Below are 21,852 nucleotides of genomic sequence, written 5' to 3'. Positions count from 1 at the left end.
AAATCTCTAATTAAGAATAAAAAAAACTAACTTTAAAATAAGGGGATAGAGTACTTTTTGAATTTTTCCCTTAATAAACAAATTCAAAAAAAGCACAAATAAAGATCTCACCATTTTCATTTCATTTCATTTCTTCAGTCCAAAACAGTTACCTTTTTCTCCCCAAAATCACATGAAAAACCCTAGAAATCTCATTGATTTTTTGAACAAAAATCTCAATTTGATCTGATTTAGTCCATCAATTTTTATTTTTTTTTGGATTTTATAGGTATTTTATTGTAAAATTGGATCACCTGTTTGATTAGCAGCCATGCCAGTGTCGGCTTCAGCAATATACTTTTTGAATCTCCGTGGCGATGTCCTTATCAACCGTCTCTACAGGGACGATGTTGGGTATTTTCTCATTTTTGAATTTATACCTAATTTCTTATATTTTGCTCAATTTTTACTTTGATTTTGATTTTGGGGACTTGTCTTTTTTAAATTTTGATGAATGAGTTCTAATATGATGCTAGAAAGTTTTGTTGTAACGTGTGATGAGTGACGGAGCCAGTATTTTCACTATGGGTACTTAAAATAATATAAATGCTGCTTTTCCTTGAGCCGAGGGTCTATTAAAAATAACATTGTGTGCACTCTACCCTCTGAGGCCTTCACTTGTGGGTTTATTTGAGTATGTTGATGTTGTTTTTTTGGATTGAAAGTATAAATAAGTAAACACGTGAAGCAGCTAAGGGAACATAATTATGTATACATAATTTATTTTTTGACTTTGTATATACATTGTAATTTTGCGGCGGGTGGGGGTTGGGTGAACTCCTTGTGCCCCCTAGCTCCACCTATGTGTGTGGTGAGCTTAACGTTGGAACCTTTTTTTTATGTTATTCCATTAGATCAGGTGATACTGATACCGGTTAGTTAGGTTAAGGTTTAGTTGTTTAAGTTGATGAACATAACAGATTGTTTGTAGTACTGTATGAGACAAACTAAGTCTTGGTGTAAAGTTTTGCTGCATAAAGTAAAAGTTTGATTTCCTTGCTGATGTTTACTTGGTTTTGATTTTGGTACTTAATTTAAGAGATACAATTGTTGAGTTGAATGTTGATGTATTAATTGTAGTCTGCTGCCAGAATTTTTTTCCTAATGTGTGGTTTGTTAGTTCAAAGTTGGAAACTTTTTTAATCTTATGGCATTAAGATCAGGAGATACTGGTTATTTAGGTTAAAGTTTAGTTGTTGAAATTGTTAAACATAACAGATTGATTATAGTGCTGTATTAACACAAATAACACAAACTAAGTTTTGGTGTAAAAAATTTTGCCTAACTAAATTAGAAGTTTGATTTCCTTGCTCACTTTTACTTGATTTTGATTTTGGGACTTACTTTAAGAGATACAATGTTGATTTATCTTTTGAAGTTTGATGAATGAATTGTAGTCTGCTGCTAGGAAGTTTTTGTAATGTGTGGTATTGTAAGCTCAAAGTTGGAACCTTTCTATTTTATCTTATTGCCGTAGTTAGGCTAAGGCTTAGTTGTTGAAGTTGTTAAACAAAGCAGATCGTTTGTCTTGCTGTATAAGAAAAAGTAAGTCTTGGTATAAAATTTTGCCTAGCTAATTGAAAGTTTGATTTTCTGTGTGGACATTTGCATTTTGAATGTGAACCTTGTCATACTAACTAAGTACCATGTTGGAGGATGAATATTCTTCTTTGTTTCTTGTTTCTTATGACCCACTCAAAACTTTGGAATTTCTAATCTTGCCTCTTCAGAAAGGGGAGAAAATGTGTTTAGCTCATCATGATTTATCTTCGGTCAAACACATGTCTAACTGGCGCCTCAGTCCCTTGTATATAAATTTGTGTCTAATACAAAAATGTTCACATGCGAGAACGATGTGGTTCTTAGCCTGCTAATTCAGAAATTTTGTTACTTCTATCTGTCTTTGTCCTTGCTTTGAGTCTTTGGCATCCTATGCCATCACTATAAATACTTTAAAATAACTTCTACGTACTCTTCTTTTTAGTTGTCATGTTATAAGTGCTTGTTTTTGTATGAAGCAAACTAAGTTCGTCTTTCAAATAAAATGCATGTGAATCAATCATTGTATCACCTGTGCGAATAAAGATGCCGGTTACTACATCACTTTTCTATATTTTTTATTTAACTATGTGCCTTTTTTAATTTTATCAGGGGTAATATGGTAGATGCCTTCCGGATGCATATAATGCAGTCAAAAGAACTTGGTACATGTCCTGTCCGGCAGATTGGAGGCTGTTCTTTCTTGTACATGAGAATTAGCAATGTCTATATTGTGATTGTTGTTAGCAGCAATGCAAATGTTGCATGTGCATTCAAGTTTGTTGTTGAGGTAAAACTCTATTGCTTATTAGAATCATTCTTGCACTCTGACTGACAAATTTGGTCTCAACCACTGTTTTTTTATTTTTTGTAACGAAAGCTTTCACGCATTTCTCCCCCCCCGCCCCCCTCCTCTCTGTGGAGTAAGTGGAGAACGTTGATTTTTGCTCTCTTAGTATCAGTTTATGTAATTATCTTATGGATTGGGAAGCATTTCAGAACCAGTATCTTAGTTTTCAATGCTTTAGTTTTATTGAATTCTGCATCTTCCCAAATGTACTACATTCTCTCTTCTAAACAAGCAATCCTGGTACTTCTTAAGAAGTGGTGGTGAGAAAAATAATGTCATGACCATGACTTATTGCATAAATGTGTTCTGCTAGTGTTTTCTTTTTACCACCAGAATAATAAAACTGCAATCCCCAATACGCATGCAGGCTGTTACACTATTCAAATCTTATTTTGGTGGCGCCTTTGATGAAGATGCCATCCGCAATAACTTTGTTTTGATTTACGAGCTATTGGACGGTAAGCTTTGCAGAGAATATTAGTTTCTGACATTTTATCAGGGTTCGACAAGGGAAGCCTTTCTATGAAATAACACTTTTGGTTATTTTGCTTCATCATTGCGGTAGTAATGTTAATTTTTTGTGATTGTTCTCCCCCTGCTCCGTCTTCCTTTTCAATCTGGAGCAGAGCAATATAACATGTAATGATAATTGGATAGACTATAGAGTACATCTATGAGGATAATGCAAAACGACAACAACATACCAGTATAGTCTCACAACTTGGGTCTAGAGAGTGTGGCTTTAACATGGGGTTGTGCGCGTATAAGATAAGTAATGTCGAGAGATGCTTTATGAGCCTAAACCATGTCTATAGAGATGCATTGGGATATTTAGGTCTTGCTTAAGAAACTTTTGAAGCCTCTTTTATAACTGAAAGGAAAGAAGTACAAGGAAAGGGACTTCGGTTTTTTCTAGTGAGACCCTATTTTTGTATCATTAATTTGTCCTTCAAAGAATTGCTGCTCAATGCACTGAGACAGGTCCATAGATCCTCTCTGGACATACCTTCTAGTTGCTGATATCAAAATATTTCTTTAGGATATCCCTATTTTGGACCATATGCTGGGGTGCACAGAGTCAATATAGAATGTATTCCTGTAGTGTGACAGTTTACTAACATTTCAGTTTCCTGTAGTGTGACAGTTTGACCCAGCTATTGGCAATTTTTGGTTGCTTTTCGAGTCTGTCTATGGAAAATTAAGTACACTTATCTTCCAACAAGCAATTATCTATCTTGGAAGTTTAGTGCAATGTGTATGTGCTACATGCTTTTATGTCAAAAAGAGCAATCATTTTTTCTTTTTGTCTAAAATTGCAGAAATTATGGACTTTGGTTACCCTCAAAATCTTTCACCTGAAATCTTGAAACTCTACATTACTCAGGAAGGTGTCCGGTCATCCTTTTCATCCAAGGTTAGTTATTTTTTCTGTGCTTGCTTTTGTAGTATGACAAAAAAAATGTTGAATAATAGATTTATATTATCTACCTGTTTGATCTACTTAATAAAATAATTCACGAGGGATATTATGCGGTGAGATAATAAATATGATTTTTGAGTATAATATCAATCTGGGTTTCCCTTCACAATGCAACACAATTCTGCAGCATGTAGATAAGCCAGTTCCAAATGCAACATTGCAAGTAACTGGTGCGGTCGGTTGGCGCCGGGAGGGTCTTGTTTATAAGAAGAATGAGGTGGTTTTTGGCTCTGTCTTTCTTAAAATTTTTACGATCTTTTATCTTCCCTAGTATACCAGCATTTGATGAAGGCTTGTGTATCAACAGGTATTTCTGGATATTGTGGAGAGTGTTAATCTCCTTATGTCTTCAAAAGGTAGAAATTTTGTAGTTTGGTAGGTGACCTTTTTTCTACCAGTTTTTGGTTCTCATTTAATATATTATACTTGCAGGTAGCGTCCTCCGTTGTGATGTAACTGGAAAAGTTCTCATGAAATGCTTCCTTACTGGAATGCCTGATCTGAAGTTGGGCTTAAATGATAAAATTGGTCTTGAGAAAGAGTCACAACTCAAGTCCCGTCCGACTAAGAGGTAGTGTCTGAATAATTGTCCGTGTCAGTCATATGATTGTCCGTGGCAGTGCTTCTTGTGCTAGTTGTTTCAGGAAACGTCACTTGAATGTTAGGGGTTGTTTGGTAGAGTGTATAAAAATAATGCTAAATAAAATGTATTAGTAATGCTTGTTAGCAATGCATGTTTTAGTTATGCTTGCATTAATTATACGTATATTATTTTTATGCATTGTTTGGAGATACATTAAAAATAGCATGCGTTGCATAAAAAAATTATTTACAAAGATACCCTCCACTATTATGGTAGAAAAGATGTAAAAAAAGGTTTTGAGGGGCAATTGAGTCTTTTATCATGCTAATGCATGCATTAAAACCATTGCATTGCTAATACGTAGAAATCCATGGTATTAGCAATGCACACTTTAATACACAATACTCAATAGAGTGTATAGCTAATGCAAGCATTAGTTGTACATAGGTTGGAAAAGAGTACCAAACAAGATAGTAGTAATACACAAGGCTAATGCATGCATTATTTTTCCTAATACACTCTACCAAACGACCCCTTAGTGACTTCTGGGTTTCATCTATACCAATTGTTTCCTGGAGAAAGTTAAATCGTTTAGTTCTTTCTAACTCCCAATTTGACCTCATAAAGGGAAAAAAAAAGTAAATCATATTTCCTGTCATTCATCTCCTCAGTTAATTTACCTTAAAGAGTAAAGATGATAATCTCACTTTATCATGATTCTGCTTCTTTCAGTTGGTTCTCCTTATCTGCAGCTTTTCAATAATAATTGTCCCCAAACATGTTGCAGTTTGGGCTCCAATCAGTTTCAGAGGCTACATTTTTTGTTAATTATTTCTGTTTACTAACCTAGTATATTTCTCTTCTGCCTGGTCCAGCGGTAAAACTATTGAGCTCGATGATGTTACTTTCCACCAATGTGTAAATTTGACAAGATTCAACTCAGAAAAGACCGTCAGCTTTGTCCCGCCTGATGGTGAATTTGAATTGATGAAGTAAGTTCATACGTCTTTCTATACATCTTTGTTTTCTGGGCTTGTCAATCAGAACTATGTCATCCGCAAATATCATGCACCAAGGCACCTCTCCTTGAATATGATGCGTCAGTACGTCCATAGCCAATGCAAATAAAAACAGGCTAAGAGTGTATCCCTACTGCAACCCCATTTAGTATCTTCTTTTTCTTATAGTGACATAATGTGAAACTCGAACCTCTCGATTTAGTTTGAAATTGAATCTCTTGGTTTAATAATTGGTTATGTCAAATTAATGTCTGCTTTCCTTGTGTAATATTTACCTCATGTTTTATGCATTCAAGAATTTTATATTGGATATTCCAGCATCCCGATAAATCAATTTGTACATGTTCCCACTCATAAGTCATAATGTGTGTTCCAAACTCTTAACTTAATAAGTTGTTGAAAAGTTGAAGTATTAATGGAACTGCTTGAGAAGTCTAACAAGATACTCAATGCGAAAGAAGCACTGGAAAAAAAATCTAGAATTTCTCTGAGCAATATAAACTGAAATAGTGTAACCTTTGAAGTGACGGAGAAAATGTCAACTCTGAGGTAAGGGTAAATGTCTGGGGTACATTCTACCTTTTCCAGATCCCACTTTGTGGGACTACATTGGTCATTGGGTATGTTGTTGTTTACTTGGAAAGTGATGATGACCAGAGTATAGAGATTGTATCTTTGCTTTTAAGCTCAAAATATGTAGGCCACTTGATTTGTAAGAGGTTCAGATTATGCCTACTTGTTATTTTTTTTGGAACTGGCAACATATTCAGATCATGGGCATACCTTTGTATAATAGTGCCTGATATTGTTAAACTGTTTATCATCAGGTACCGCATCACTGAAGGAGTAAATCTTCCTTTCCGTGTATTACCAACTATCAAAGAATTAGGCCGTACACGTATGGAAGTGAATGTTAAGGTTTGATATTGAATGAATTTTGATTTTAAACATCAATTTGTGCTTATTTGATTTACTGTTGCTAACTTTGATTGTTTTTCAGGTTAAGAGTGTGTTTGGTGCAAAAATGTTTGCTCTTGGAGTAGTTATTAAAATTCCAGTGCCAAAGCAAACTGCTAAAACAAACTTCCAGGTGACCTCAGGGAGAGCAAAGTATAATGCAGCCATTGACTGTTTGGTTTGGAAGTGAGTATTCGATTGCTTTATCATGGTTGGCATATTTCTTGAAGATGTGGTCAAGGATAGTGGAACCTTCTTGTTTTTGTTTGTCCATGGTGTACCTGGACAGTAGGATAAGAGTATAAATTAAATGTTAATACTTCTATTCCTATTGTGGCTAATTGGAGGAGTTAAATTTACTTAAGGCCAGCTTAGTGTAATATATCATAATCCAGATGGAGGAGGATAAGTTTCACTAGGTCTTGGTTTTATAGAGTAATTGATGGCTCAATTGTTTGGAAAATCCTATGTGTTTATTTTCTTCCCAATTGCTTTTCCATTTTATGTTAAAGAAAGGGCAGCCCGGTGCACAAAGCATCTTGCGTTCATGCAGGGTCCAGGGAAGGGCCGCATCCCAAGGGGTGTGATGTAGATAGCCTACCTTAATGCAAGCATTAGTGGCTACAGAAGTGTGCTTACTTTTATTTTACTAAAAAATTAATAATGACCATGTCCTATTTTTGCCGTACATTCTTCTGCAATAAAGCTAGTTTCTAAACATTGAATCTTCAATATGGACAACTTGGTGCAGGATACGAAAATTTCCGGGTCAAACTGAGTCAACATTGAGTGCTGAGGTTGAGTTAATTTCGACAATCACAGAGAAGAAGTCCTTGACTCGGCCGCCAATTCAGATGGAATTTCAGGTAAATATTTTCCCTCCGGAGAGACCTGATAACCGTGTTCCATTACAGTTGACGATCTTCTTTATCCCTTGAATAGATCTTTTGGAGGGGGTTTATGGTTTTAAAGAACCCATTCAACCATGTTTCATCACTTTTGTGGCATTTTCTTGTATATTCTTTTGACTCTAGAGTTTATGACCAATTCCTTATTCTTTGCAGGTTCCCATGTTTACAGCATCTGGATTACGTGTTCGGTTTCTCAAGGTATGTTTGCCAAACTTACAATTCAATAGTGTTGTTCTTTTGGTATGTATCCAGCTTCATATAGTTAGCTTTGTGCAGGTGTGGGAGAAGAGTGGCTACAACACAGTTGAATGGGTTCGTTATATCACCAAAGCTGGTTCTTATGAGATTAGGTGCTAAGATGAAACAACTTACGTGAGTTTGAGGTTGTCGTTGAACAATAGCTCTATATTGATGGATGTAATCATACCAGCACTTGTGCACCGGATCCAGTCATGACTTTAAATGTGTTTGGACGAGTATAGTACTAGGATGGGCGACCCCAAGAGATTTCTCGTGTTTCATCTTGTGTTGACACCACCTAGTTTGGAAATGAGGCAAAGCTTGATTATCTTTTTTCTTTTTTAATCCTTTGTTGTTGTGGTGAGTTCTTTATGAGGACTAAGAAGAGGCCTTTTGTTAATGCTATAGTTTGTTTCATATATTTTTCCAAAAAAATTATTGTATCTTGTCTGGTTCCTGGAAATGAATTAGATTTTTTTTCACAAAGTTTGTGCTTCAAAATTCATCTACTAGATAAATTTCGATCAAATTACACGAAGTTTAAGGAAGTAATTTCTTCTTCGATGTGTCTATTTAAATGATTTTGTTCGAATTTGGGGAGGACTTAACTTATATACTTGATAACGTAATAATTTAACTTAGTATACACATATAATTTAAATAATTAAGAAACAATTTGAAGCTATAGGTATATATGTCTTCATTACTGCTACAATTATGTATCTAGCTTCTAATTTGAAAAAAAGATTTAACTTGTATACCTTGATATCATAAAGAATTTAACTTGTAATAATAATTTGCAGAAATTATTTTAATATATAATAAGATATTATTACAGAAATTATTTTGGGAAAATTGTATGAAATATCAAACTATTAATTCAAATTAAATGTTAGTCATAGTTTATTTTAATTGTAATTCACAGCAAACATCCCCTTTTTTGGCCATCTGATTCGATATACAATTAGCCATTTTATACATTTCGGTATAAAATGTATTGCGTTTTTGTTTGTATAAAGCGAGAGAAAAGTGTATATACAAATACAAATACATTTGTTTTCGTCCTATACACTTATAATTATATAAATACAGATCTTATTATACAAATTACAATGTATAAATGAATTTATACAAAACCGAACAATTTGTATAAAATTGGATGTTTGTAGCGAATTATACAAATCTCCATAGCAAACATAAAATTTGCTATGGAGTGCAATTATGCAAACTATAATTATAACATACAAATATGATTTTAATGTTTGTTATATGTGAAAGTTGCTCAATTATTTTAATCTTTAATAATATTTTTTTTTAAAAAAATAAGCTCATCCACTTCAACTTTCTGTAGTAATTGGGAGATATCATTGAATCTAGGAATATTCTAATTAATACCGCCTACCAAATGAATCTTAATTGTACTTAACACAAGAAGTATAAAAGAGGGAAATAAACCTAACTTTCAATTTTAATGTCGGTTACACTAATCAATTATGTTGGTATAATACTATAGTCAGTCAACCAAAGAATTGGTGAGGATGGATTAGTAGGATAACTAAGTATCACACACCTAAGATAGGGAGAAGTACTCATCCTATTTATAATTGGTCCTATTAAATTGAAGTTGTTGAGGGAGACTTGTGAATTTATTATTTTTGATTTCTCATTTAGTTTCGATATCATATTGGGATCTTAATTAATTTAAGTTTTTTTTTTACATAACATTCATTTAACAGAAAAGTGTTTTTAAGAAGAATTTTTTTTATATCAAAGCTCAAATTTGAATACCTATTTGAACATATGCACTGGTATTGATTAAAACAAATACAATTAAGGTAAAATCTATCCCGTCTCGCATAAGGTAAAATTTGTCCCGCCCCGCATTCATCCCACCCCACTGCCATCCCTAAAGACAAATACAATTAACAAGGCAAAATTTGCAAGACACAAGTTATGCTTTATAAATCATAAGTTCAATTTTAGAATATGATGCTATGGTGTATGTTATTTGATGACATAGTTTTGATTGACAAGACTCGTGGTAAAATTAAAGTTAAGTTGGAGGTTTGGAGATAGACCCCGTGTCTAAAGGATTCAAGTTAAGTAAGGTCAAGACAACATACTTCGAATGCAAATTCAGCGATGTCATAAATAAGGTTGACGCTGAAGTGAGGCTTGATACACAACATCACCAACCATTTCGGTGTTGGGTGGATGAAGTGGAGGCATGCATCCAGAGTCTTATGTGATAAGAATTAATGTTCCATCAATAAAGTAAAGTTCTGCAGAGTGATAGTTAGCTATGTTGCATGTGGTGAAATATTTGTAAGTTAAGAACTCTCACATTTAGAAGATGAAAATTGAATAAATGAAAATGTTATGATGGATATGTGGACATATTCGGAGAGATATGATTAGAATGAGGATATATGAGACAAGGTGGAAGTGGCTTCAGTGGATCACAAGATGCGAAAAGTTAGCTGAGATGGTTCGGACATGTAGAAAGGGGATGCGCAAATGCTGCTCCAGCGCGAAGGTTTGAGAGGTTGACTATGGATGATTTCACGAGAGGTAGAGGTAGACCGAAGAAGTATTAGGCTAAATATGATGCAATTTCAGTTTATCGAAGAGATGACCTTAGATAGAAGGGTAAGTAAGATACAAATTATGATAGCAGATTAATAGGTAGTAGTGTGTTGTCTTGTTGTATGTTCATATTAGTAGTCAAATATTGTTTATGTAGCTTTCTATTTACTATTTGTTGATTCTCTGTACCTTGATTATCATATTATTTTGTTGTAGTTTTTGTACCGTTAATATTTGATTTTTTGTTATTATTCTTTGTTTCTTGTACTTTTTAGCTGTTTTTTCTGGAGTTGAGGAACAACTGTGATAAGAAGTTTAGAACCCACAAAAATTCTCTGAACTTATATCTTGTGAGTAAGATACTACACAACTTATACTGACAAGGCAGAAATTCTTTAAACTTTTGCCTTGCAAAATTAGGTCATAATTTGATCCATAAATTATCATTAATCGAGAAGCAAGGCAAAAATCAATTTGAGGGATAAAAACTAAATAGTAAATATCACCCGAAATAGGGTCAATAACGCAAAACTTGAACATATTTTAAAGACATAATTTTCAAAATCTAATTCAAAATATACGACCAAACTCTAAAAAGGTAAAAAGAATGTATTTAGTTTTAGAGGTAATTATTCAATATCACTAGAAATAGGGGAAAATTGTGCAAAAAGTTTGAAAACTTCTAACATAAATACAATGATAAATATTCATGAAGTTAGTCAAGTTACGCAAAGCTCATTCAAACATCGTAATTATCAAAAACAAAAAAAAACAAAATTTTCAAAAATGGTCAAATTGTCTAGGGAGGATAAAATAACTAATTGGAGAGGTAAAAATTACTACATTAGTCCGTTTTAATCATCATAATTTCCTTTTTAGAGTCAAACTATAAAAAAATTAACTAACATTTTACAATGCATTTTTTCATCATATTGATATGAAAAAATTGCAATTTACAACACTTTTTGTATAGTTTTTGACTATCTAAATTTTTTGTTTAAATATTGAATTAATGTAATATAATTTAACTTTGAAAATTAGTCAAATTAACTTTTGAAAAACGTAACATGACAAATAAAAGTGGACTGAGAAAATATCTATCACTCAAAACAAAAGCAATTCTTGCAAAAACTTTGTAATTTTTTTTGAAAATATATAGTCAAACATAATTAAACCTAAATTTAATGAAACAACCCTAAAACTAAAATTAGCAAATAAAACTCATTTTTTCCCCTTTCTCCTTCTTCTTTAGAATAGTGAAAATACCTTTCTTCTTCTTCTTCTTCTTCTTCTTCTTCTTCCTGTTTTATTTTTTTAGAGTGAACTCATTTCTCTTCAATGGATTCTGAAGAATCCCCATTTGCACACCACCCATCCCAATTTCTACAACCACCCCTACCTCCACCACATAGCCATGCAACAATGGCGGTGGCACCACCAACCCCAACACCACCCCAACTCCTACCCAACCAACAAGAACAACTCAGCTCGTACATTTTACCTACAAATGTCATTTTTCAGCAACCCCAACAACAGCTTAACCTTCAATTTCCATTCAATTCAGTTTCTGATCAAAACCCAAATTCCAGTTTTCTTGATGATGGATCATCTGTTGCTGCTGCTGGAGCTGCTGCTGGAGCTGCTGCTGGGGCTGTTGCTGGGGCTAAGAAGAAGAGAGGACGCCCCAGGAAGTATTCAACTGATGGTAACAACGGTTCGGGTGTTTCTGCTACTCCAATTGCTCAAATTCCGGTGAATCAGGCTGATTCTGGCGTTGGTGGTGTTAATGGGGGTGCTTCTTTGGAGAATTCCTCTAAGAAGGTTCGTGGGAGGCCTCCGGGCTCTGGAAAGAAGAAAAAGCAAGAGGCTTTAGGTATATACATGTGTCTTCATTATTGATTCAATTATGTATCAAGCTTTCTTATTTTGGAAGATTTAACTTATATACATGGATAACATAAATAATTAAGAAACAAGTAGAAGCTTTAGTATATATGAATGTGTATCCATCGTCTAATTTGGGGAAGGAGTTAACTTATATACATTCATAAAGTAAAGAATTTAACTTGTAGAAGCTTTAGGTATATATGATTATGTATCCATTGTCTAATTTGGGGAAGGAGTTAACTTATATACATTCATAAAGTAAAGAATTTAACTTGTAAAAGCTTTAGGTATATATGATTATGTATCCATCGTCTAGTTTGGGGAAGGAATTAACTTGTATACATGCATAAAGTAAAGAAATTAACTTGTATATGTTGATAGCTTAAATAATTAAGAAACAAGTAGAAGCTTTAGGTATATATGATTATGCGTCTAATTTGGGGAAAGGAGTTAACTTATATACATTCATAAAGTAAAGAATTTAACTTGTATACGTTGATAACGGAGATAGTTAAGAAACAAGTAGAAGCTTTAGGTATATATGATTATGTATCTAGCTTCTAATTTGGGAAGGAGTTAACTTATATACATTCGTAAAGTAAAGAATTTAACTTGTATACATTGATAATGTAAATAATTAAGAAACAAGTAGAAGCTTTAGGTATATGTGTTTCATTATTGCTTCAACTGTGTATCTAGCTTCTAATTTGGGATTATGAATCTAGCTTCTAATCTGAAGTTCACTTAGTTTGAATGTTGGGAAGTGAAAGTCTACCAATTTAGGACCTGCATCATTGTAATATTGGGTTTCTTGATGGTTGGCAGGTGCAGTTGGATTTGGATTTACACCGTATGTGATCCCTGTGCACATCGGGGAGGTAAAACATATTTCGCTTACTCTGATTAACTTGTGTATTTTACAAATGCTGTATAATCTTGTTCTGCAATATGCTTGAGTTTCGAATTTATTAAGAGAGAAAAGGGAAAAATTAATTTACTTCTGTATTTATTTTTTTGTCGGCCTCCTTTCTTTGTCTTTGTTGGTACATCAATAATTACTGTTGTAAAATCATGTGACAGCATCAGAGTTTCGTTTTTGTGTTCCTTCCAATCATCATTAATTTTTTCCCTTTTATTATCATATGCTAGATCCTGGTCCTTCCATCTTAATGTCTCTTTTTAGATGCATTTGATTTTTGTTTTTTCTTGGCCTCCTTATGTTTTAGGAAATCTATACTTTTTAAAAAAAAATCTCAAAAATTTTAATGAATTACTTGGAGGATGTACTTTTCAGCTTTTTTGATCAGATATTGTTGAAGGTGGCGTAGTATCTTGGTGATTGAGTTGCTAGGTTAAACGTAAAGTGGGCTATGGAATTGTCTTTTAACTGTGAAAAGTTTTTTCTTAAAAAAAAATGTGCCCCTAGTTTTGTGCTTGCAAAAGGTTCTAGCATATTTTGTTGCATCAGTTGTTGTTTATTATCTTCAATTACTGCATTATGAAGGCTTTCTTTATCTGTCTTCAGCTATGCAAGTCTTATCATTTTTTACGGGTATAGTTGTGTTTCCTACAAATTTCCTCCGCAAGTTATTTGTTTGCTTTTCCTCCTGTAACTTCCTGCGCCTAAGCCCCCTCTATCTCTCTGTCTTCCTATTTTCTGGTCACTATACTTAGCTAATTTAAAAATTATCCAGAACTCTTCTCATTCCCTTATTCTAATGCTCAGTCCATTCTTCGATTTGAGGTGCATAAGGAGGCCTGGGCGTGGTCTGCGACAAGAGTATAGTTAGGACCGTCTGGGTATGGATATTAATTTCGGATTTTTTGAGAAGTTGGTAGAATTAGGATTTGATTGGTTGGTCCGATAAAGGGTTGTTTTTTTTTTAAAAAAAATGCAAATTTCGAGTCTGCCAGTGTGGCATTATGGGATATAGTGGTGGGGTGAGAGTGGGGGTGGGGGTGGGGGTGGGAGGTTGATGTAAGATTACTGGAGGAGGAAGGTGAAGAAAGAGCAGTGAATCATGACAGAAATTTTGTGGGGCTCACAGCTTCATTTATTAAAAATGAGAAGTCTAATGTAACTAATACGTAATATTTTTATCTTACCCATGGTCAAAATTCTTGTTTAAGGGTTACTTGAATTGAAGTACCAATCTTGTGATTTTTTTGGTTGACTTTACTAAATGATGCAAATTTGTTACCTTGGCTGCAGGACATTGCAAATAAGATAGTGAATTTCTCACTGCAAGGACCACCAGCAGTTTGTATTCTAGCTGCAACTGGAGTCGTCTGCAATGTCACCCTCAGGCAGTCCATAATAGGTGGTGGCACTGTGACGTACGAGGTCTGTATGAGTTTCAGCTTAAAGACATTTGCTCTTTATGCTATGCTTAGTTAGTCTATGTGTGATCTGGAAATTTGATTTTTTTGGCGTTTATCTTTTGACATTAGAGAAAAAAGTCAGTAGAGTATATCCTTTTAGATGATCAATGCATGTACACTGAATGTCTTCTTCCAGCATACCTATTTGGCATTGGTCATCAAGCATGGTGTTATTCTTTATATGCAGGGTCGATTCAACATCATCTCGTTATCGGGGTCTTTCTTGCTATCAGAAAGTAATGGCAACCGTAGCAGAACAGGTGGTCTTAGTGTGGCACTGTCTGGGCCAGATGGTAGAGTTTTGGGTGGAGTCGTTGCTGGAATGCTCAAGGCTGCCTCTCCGGTGCAGGTGCTATTCTAACTACCTCTGTCGTTGCATTCATTTTTTTTCCTTTTCCTTTTGAATAAACCAGTAGCGCATGGCTCGATACTTGGTAGATAAATGAGCCCACCTCTCTATCCTTCACTTAAGTAGCAGGCTTTTGTTTGTGATAGGGTTCAAACCTCAAACAGTGATGTGTGTGTAACTTTCACATCGTGTGTTGCTTTCTATTCACTAGACCAAAACCTTGGGTCTTTTTTCCCCTGATGTTTGAGTTCAGATTGTATACTTGCTAACGGTTTTCATTTCTCTACCAGCTGGTTGTGGGTACCTTCACTCCAGAAAAGGAAAAGCTGATGTCTGAGGCACCATCCTCAACTCCACCTCCCAATGTATTGAATTCTGGTGCTCCGGTCACTGAGACGAGCTCTCCTTCCCCGGGTGGCTCAAGCGACTCAGTCGATGATAACGGTGGTAGCCCTCTCAGCCACGAACAAGGACTTTTTGGTAATGCTGCTCAACCCATGCATAATGCTCCTCAACCAATGCACGGTATGCCAGCATACTGGGGCCAAGGAATGTGAAAAAGCTTCTTGATTCCCCGTGACTGATCACAAATCTGAACGGGCAGATTTTAGGTGTTAGATCTAGTTCTTGACCTCAACTTGCTTATAATTATAGTCTTAGTAAATGTTAGGGTGCCCTGTGGTTGAGAATTTGTTTATTCTCAAATTGACAAACCAACTGGATTTCCAAACTTTCTACTAGATTAGGTGTTAACTGTTAATGCAATTACTCTTTTCTCTGCCATAATAGTGCTTTCTTTCTTATTATGAGTTTGTCTTCTATATTGTGCCCTTTCTTTAGCTAAGTCTGCATTGATACGAAGCATTTATAGAGCACATATCATGCCATACTTGCCGAGAAGGCAAAGTTACCCTGATCTTTTTCGTCACTTGCTGGTACACTGGACCAAGGGACAGTCGTCTCAAGTAGACAGTTTCTATGGGACGTAGGCCTCCCAAAAGGTAACGGAGGCTCATGATGGTGATTTTTTATGTGAATTTGGTGAGTTGTCCCCCACCAACCACGCCCCTTATCTTTCTCTGATCATAAAGTCATCCCCCGTGATCCCTTTGCACCCGTTTGAAGTGGCAAAGGTCAGTGCTCTAGTGCACAAATGAAATTTCTTGATAATATTTTAGGACTTCACTCGTGGAATTTGAAACTCCAGCCCCCCGTGATCCCTTATCTTACACTGAATATGTTGTCGATGTTGCCAAAATTGCAACTTGACCAGCATTAGTGTACAAGATTTTTGGTCATTACATGCATTCATGTGTACCAATTAATTAAGCTTAAATTAAAGTAAAATTTGCTAGTGTTTGATTTGGCTGAAACTCAACTCTTTGCAATTGCTAATTGGCCTAAAATTAATTAGTTGGAGTATAAGAAACTAATAAATTAAAGTTAATGAAACTTTACCCTCCAAAGTATATATCCATTTCTTTGTGTGATAATGCGTTACACTCAACTTTATTTAAACTAATTTTAACCAAACTTTTTACCTTTTTGTGTGTGTTGGTGGGTGGGGGCGGACATTATGGATGGTGAGAAAGGGCGTCATATCACTTTAAAGAGCTTGTAAAAGAGTTATATGTGTCATTTTTGACAACCCAATTTTTAGGTAAAGACGGTCACATAATGCAACATGACATTGTTCAGTATTTAAGTTTCATTTTTACTAAATGAATTTTTTAATATACCTATAGGATCTGGATAGGCAAAAGCAATTACTCCCCTATAAATTTGTAGATTATACTCTAAACTCGTCATTATATTTATACGTATTTGACTCATGAAAAAAACTTTATGTCCGGATAGGTACATAATAAACAATTGATGTGAAATTAAGAGTCCCAAATTGCCTACTCCATGGACCTTACTATTTGTCAAACTGTTTGCTACATTGCATAATCCTACCATCTTTTCACTTGAACGGTTCAATTTCCATCAAAATTTTACCATTGAAATTAATCTACATAAATTATCATTCCTAGTTAGTTCCTACCAAATATAGTACTTTATTTTATTTTGTTTGCATATATATGTATATGTGTATATATATATATATATATACCTCTCAATAACTCTTCCATCATCTAACAACAAGTCAAAATAACAATTATATAATCAAGTTGAACACCTTCAAGAAAAGCTTAACCTCATAACACAAAGAAATTAGCAAAATATACTATTTTTCGAGTCCAGAGTCAAAGGGCACGTTATGAACTGCATATTTCTTCCGGTATCAAACTTGAAAAGGCGCTCCTTAATCCAATTGGATTACCAACTACTCTTTAAAAATAGTTGTAGAAATACAATTACTGATCATGTGACAGTGGTGGTCGGAAAAGATAAGAGGGAATTCTTGGTGGAGCCATTTGTGTTGGAACAAAGCCCTTTTAAGATTTTATTTGAAATGGTGAGAAAGAAAGAAAATAGAAGGAAAGTGAATGAGAATAAGGAAAATAAAGTGATTTTTGTTGATGTGGATGCTATATTGTTTGAGCATATGTTGTGGTTGATGCAAAATGATCGTTCTTCTTTGTTTCAACTCAATCTCAAAGAGATTATTGACTTCTACTGTCAGGATAGTTAAAAGTTACGCCGCTCGAACTACTTAAATATCAAATTCTTTGAAGATAGTGCATTATTGGAAAATTTAATATAAGTGCAATTATATTTTTTAAAAGTACGATACGAACAGTATAGATTAAAAATATGAGTTTCTAATTCAACATTGCTTATTTTATTTTTTTTCTTACATCCTAGATCAAATCAAAGATAAAGATTTTTATATGTAAACAAACTCTCTTTTAATCAAAATGACTTCCTTTTACATGTTGCTAACAATAACTACAACAATAATTTAGATACCAAAGTGGACTTCATTTTCTAATGTTGGAATCTAAAATATATAATTAAGAATGGAAGAATACTTACAATTTGTCATTATTTTTTACGGTTAAATTAAGGGTAAATTCACATATTTGGATATTCGGCCAAAAATACTTATAACCCCTAGGCAATATACAAATAGTATATAAGAGTATTAGTTATACATATATTATACATCTTCTAACTTGGTCGAAGAATATTTGTAACTATTATCCAAAATATACATATATTATTTACTAACTATATATATCTTATACATTTACATCTAACTTTTTAGATAGGTAAAAGTCAATAATGTATATCAACAATACAAAAGTCGGTAAAAAACCTTCTCAGAGAGAAAAAAAATAACCGAATCAACGGAAATCACTTTGAGTAATAATGCTATATTTATTTTTCATAGGTATCTAAAAGAGTAAAAAGTAACCTTTTAAGCCTAATGTGAATCCTAACCTAAATTAAACCTAAACAAAGAAAAGATGTATTTAATGATTAACTATTATTAGTATTTATAATTACAATTTTATCAACTTAAATTAATTAAATAAATAACAATTTTAGAAAAATGATAAAAAAGACGATTTTGTCCAAAACGGAGTTTTTTAATTAGGGCAAATTAACTCAAAATAGAAACCAAACTGTTCATTCCAAAATGGAAGCAGAAGATATGGAAAATTCAATTGCTCCGCGGTGGGTGGAATTGCCGCCGGATATTACATCGTCGATCCTTCAAAAGGTTGGGCCGATTGAGATGTTGAAGAGCGCCGACAAAGTGTGTTCAACTTGGCGTCGGTTGTGCCATGAACCAGCTATGTGGCGAGTTGTGAAAATGCATAATGCCGGCGCCGATTTCTGGGACAGGGAGGATGATTTGGAGAAGATTTGCGGTCGAGCTGTGGAATGTAGCAACGGGGAATTAGTTGATCTCAGCCTTGAGTATTTTGGCAGCGACAAGTTGCTCAGCTATATCGCTGAAAGGTTCTATTTTCAACCCTAGTTTCCTGCTTTTCTGCTGTTAAACCCTAATTTCATACTTTTTTGTGCTATCAAATATGGATGGGAGTTTAAAGGTAGTATCTGTTCATTTTGCTAATTATTAGGGTTTTTTTTTTGGTTTAACGTTTAGCAACACCAATCTCAGCTTGAATTCCTGCATAAGAAATACAATGTTTGGTTAGCCAAACAAGAAAAAAAATAATTGCAAACATAACTGTTAGACAAATTAATGAACTGAAATGAAATTGGAAGAGGAAAAGCTGTATTATTGAATTGGGGAAAACATAGATAATCTTCATGATACAACAAGCCACTAGGTTGATACTTGCAGGGTTTGGGGAAAACTTAGATAATCTTCATGATTCAACAAGCCAGTAGTTTGATACTTGCAGAGTTCTTAGTCACTTCAACCAGGAAAGCCTAATTTACCAAGGGTTTTATATAAAACCTTCAGACTTACTTTGCCTTCCGTTCTGGGACAATGACACTTCATATATATTTCAAACTATCTAACACTAACTGCTTGACCTCAATAAACGCTGCCCTGCTAATATCAGGTTAAGTTATGCGGAAATCTGTGTTTAATTATGAGAGTGCATGTATTTGCAGTAGATGGATTATGGATTAGAGTGAGCAAAGACAAAAGAACCCTTGAAGTAAGGACGATCCCCACTTAACAATCTTTAGTCAATGACTCAATGAAAAACGGAAGGATTTTTTCAAATCTGAAAGGGGCCTTAGCAGTGTTGTGAAAGGTGATTGCCTCATAGCCAATGGCGAGAGGCGAGGCGACCCTTTATCGCCTATTAGCTTTGTGGCGAGGCAATCTTCCAAAGATTGAATGGTAGATGTGGGCCATTGTTATGGAATAAGTGTAGAAACACTTTCAGGAAGTTAGTCCGTACCTCTCTGTACAAATACAATTCAATAGTTGAACTAATAGCAAGCAACCTAATTTATGTTCACAATATTTTGGTTTTGATCCAGCTAAACTTTCACGGATGTGAGTTTAAAGCTAGCTAATTACTAGGGTTTTTTGGTGTAACATTTAGCAACACCAATCTCAGCTTGAAATCCTGCATAAGTAATACAATGTTTGGTTATCCAAACAAGAAAAAAAGTAATTGCAAACATAATCGTTAGAAAAACTAATGAACTGAAATGAGATTGGAAAAGGAAAAGGTTGTATAGGAGCATAGGAGCGGGGGTTTCACTTGTCATCAAAGAAAAAAAAAGGCTGTATTATTGAATTGGGGAAAAACATAGATAATCTTCATGATACAACAAGCACTAGTTTGATACTTGCAGTATTCTTAGTCACTTCACCCAGGAAAGCCTAATTTACCAAGGGTTTTATATAAAACCTTCAGACTTACTTTGCCTTCCGTTCTGGGACAATGACACTTCATATATATTTCAAACTATCTAACACTAACTGCTTGACCTCAATAAACGCTGCCCTGCTAATATCAGGTTAAGTTATGCGGAAATCTGTGTTTAATTATGAGAGTGCATGTATTTGCAGTAGATGGATTATGGATAAGAGTGAACAAAGACAAAAGAACCCTTCAAGTAAGAACGATCCCCACATAACAATCTTTAGTCAATGAAAAACGGAAGGATTTTTTCAAATCTGAAAGGGGCCTTAGCAGTGTTGTGAAAGGTGGTCGCCTCATAGCCAATGGCGAGAGGCGAGGTGACCCTTCATCGCCTATTAGCTTTGTGGCGAGGCGATCTTCCAAAGATTGAATGGTAGATGTGGGCCATTATTATGGAATAAGTGTAGAAATACTTTCAGGAAGTTAGTCCGTACCTCTCTGTACAAGTACAATTTAATAGTTGAAAAAAAGAAAGCAACCTAATTTATGTTCACAATATTTTGGCTTTGATCCAGCTAGACTTTCATGGAAATGTTTGAACAAGCACAAGCTTTTGTACGCATAAAGGACTACTACTACTACTAAAACTGCATTCTATGATGCATCTGAATTATGTAAAACAAGCGATCATGTAAATTTGCTCGACCGATGTAACGGTTACTGCTCAATAGAGACTGCTTCTTTCCTTGCATGATTGATGCTTTGTGTATGTTCACATCCCCGTGGATACTTTAAATGCTGCATATCTATCTCTAATGATTAACTCTGAATCTTTTCAACAGATCACCTCAGCTCAAACATCTTCGACTCGTATGCTCCTACAATGTCTCAGCCGAGGGATTGAGTGCAGCTGTGAAGAAGTTCCCATTATTGGAGGAGCTGCACCTCTATTACATCGCTATCACCAAAGAAGCGATTGAGACTATAGGCAGTTCTTGTCGGGGTTTGAAGTCTTTTAAGTTGAACAACCAGATCTGCAGACACCCCTACATTGAATACGATGAAGAAGCCATAGCTATTGCACAGAACATGCCTGAACTGCATCACCTTCAACTCCTTGGAAACAAGATGACGAATGAAGGATTGGAAGCTATTCTCAATGGCTGCCCTCAACTTGAATCGCTTGATCTGCGGCGATGTCTCAATGTCGATCTGGGAGGGGAAGTAGGTAAGCGATGTTCTCGACAGATCAAATCTCTAAGACACCCACAGGACCCCACCGAAGATTATGGGCTTGATACAGAGATGCACGACTTTGAGTCGTTTGATGAGGATTACCCATCGGGATTTTCTGACATTGACCTCATATCAGACGACGATGATGATTATGAGTTTTCTGATGGCAGCAACTATTCTGATGATGATGAGATGCTGTTCGAATATTGATGTCCCCCTCTATTCTGTTGATGTCATTAGTCTCAGTTTTACTGTCATTTGTACACCTTATGTTGTTCTGGATCCTTTAATTTTCCAAATGTTAAGCCCTAAGAATATAAAGATATCTGTTTCAGCACTTGCTAAGTAACTGTAGTGGGTTAAGTGCCTAGCACATGTGTAGATTTGTGGTTGTAAATTAAACATCCTTTGTGTCATTGTGCAACTACTCACTTTTATGAAGGACACATTCGAATCATTTGGGGCTTGAATCTTTTTTTCTGTCTCTCTGGAATTTTTTGTAATAGGGATAATACAGACAGCATAACTTCGCCTTAATTGGCAAC

The 21,852-nt window shown here is 34.8% G+C and overlaps 3 protein-coding genes across 3 annotated transcripts; all 3 read left to right on the top strand.

Moving 5' to 3' along the window:
- On the top strand, positions 1 to 8,097 carry LOC125842048 (AP-2 complex subunit mu-like). Its single transcript, XM_049521245.1, has 13 exons — positions 1 to 393; positions 2,191 to 2,368; positions 2,796 to 2,886; positions 3,748 to 3,842; positions 4,036 to 4,125; positions 4,216 to 4,264; positions 4,341 to 4,479; positions 5,367 to 5,483; positions 6,338 to 6,428; positions 6,511 to 6,653; positions 7,219 to 7,333; positions 7,532 to 7,576; positions 7,655 to 8,097. Exons 1-13 carry the CDS (start codon positions 311 to 313, stop codon positions 7,733 to 7,735), a joined length of 1,317 nt encoding a protein of 438 aa, XP_049377202.1. The 5' UTR covers positions 1 to 310; the 3' UTR covers positions 7,736 to 8,097.
- Positions 8,098 to 11,462: 3,365 nt separating this feature from the next.
- Positions 11,463 to 15,608, top strand: LOC125841851 (AT-hook motif nuclear-localized protein 10-like). Its single transcript, XM_049521033.1, has 5 exons — positions 11,463 to 12,077; positions 12,917 to 12,969; positions 14,304 to 14,435; positions 14,661 to 14,822; positions 15,113 to 15,608. The coding sequence occupies exons 1-5, from the start codon at positions 11,543 to 11,545 to the stop codon at positions 15,377 to 15,379; spliced, it is 1,149 nt and encodes a 382-aa protein (XP_049376990.1). The 5' UTR covers positions 11,463 to 11,542; the 3' UTR covers positions 15,380 to 15,608.
- Positions 15,609 to 18,375: 2,767 nt separating this feature from the next.
- LOC125842605 (F-box protein SKIP19-like) lies at positions 18,376 to 21,700 on the top strand. Its single transcript, XM_049521909.1, has 2 exons — positions 18,376 to 18,734; positions 20,914 to 21,700. The coding sequence occupies exons 1-2, from the start codon at positions 18,409 to 18,411 to the stop codon at positions 21,515 to 21,517; spliced, it is 930 nt and encodes a 309-aa protein (XP_049377866.1). The 5' UTR covers positions 18,376 to 18,408; the 3' UTR covers positions 21,518 to 21,700.
- The last annotated feature ends 152 nt before the right edge of the window (positions 21,701 to 21,852 follow it).

The sequence above is a fragment of the Solanum stenotomum genome, chromosome 10, assembly GCF_019186545.1.
Source record: "Solanum stenotomum isolate F172 chromosome 10, ASM1918654v1, whole genome shotgun sequence".
Classification (NCBI taxonomy): Eukaryota; Viridiplantae; Streptophyta; class Magnoliopsida; order Solanales; family Solanaceae; genus Solanum; species Solanum stenotomum.
The sequence above is the reverse complement of the archived record's forward strand: the minus strand, read 5'-3'. Positions and strand labels throughout refer to the sequence as shown.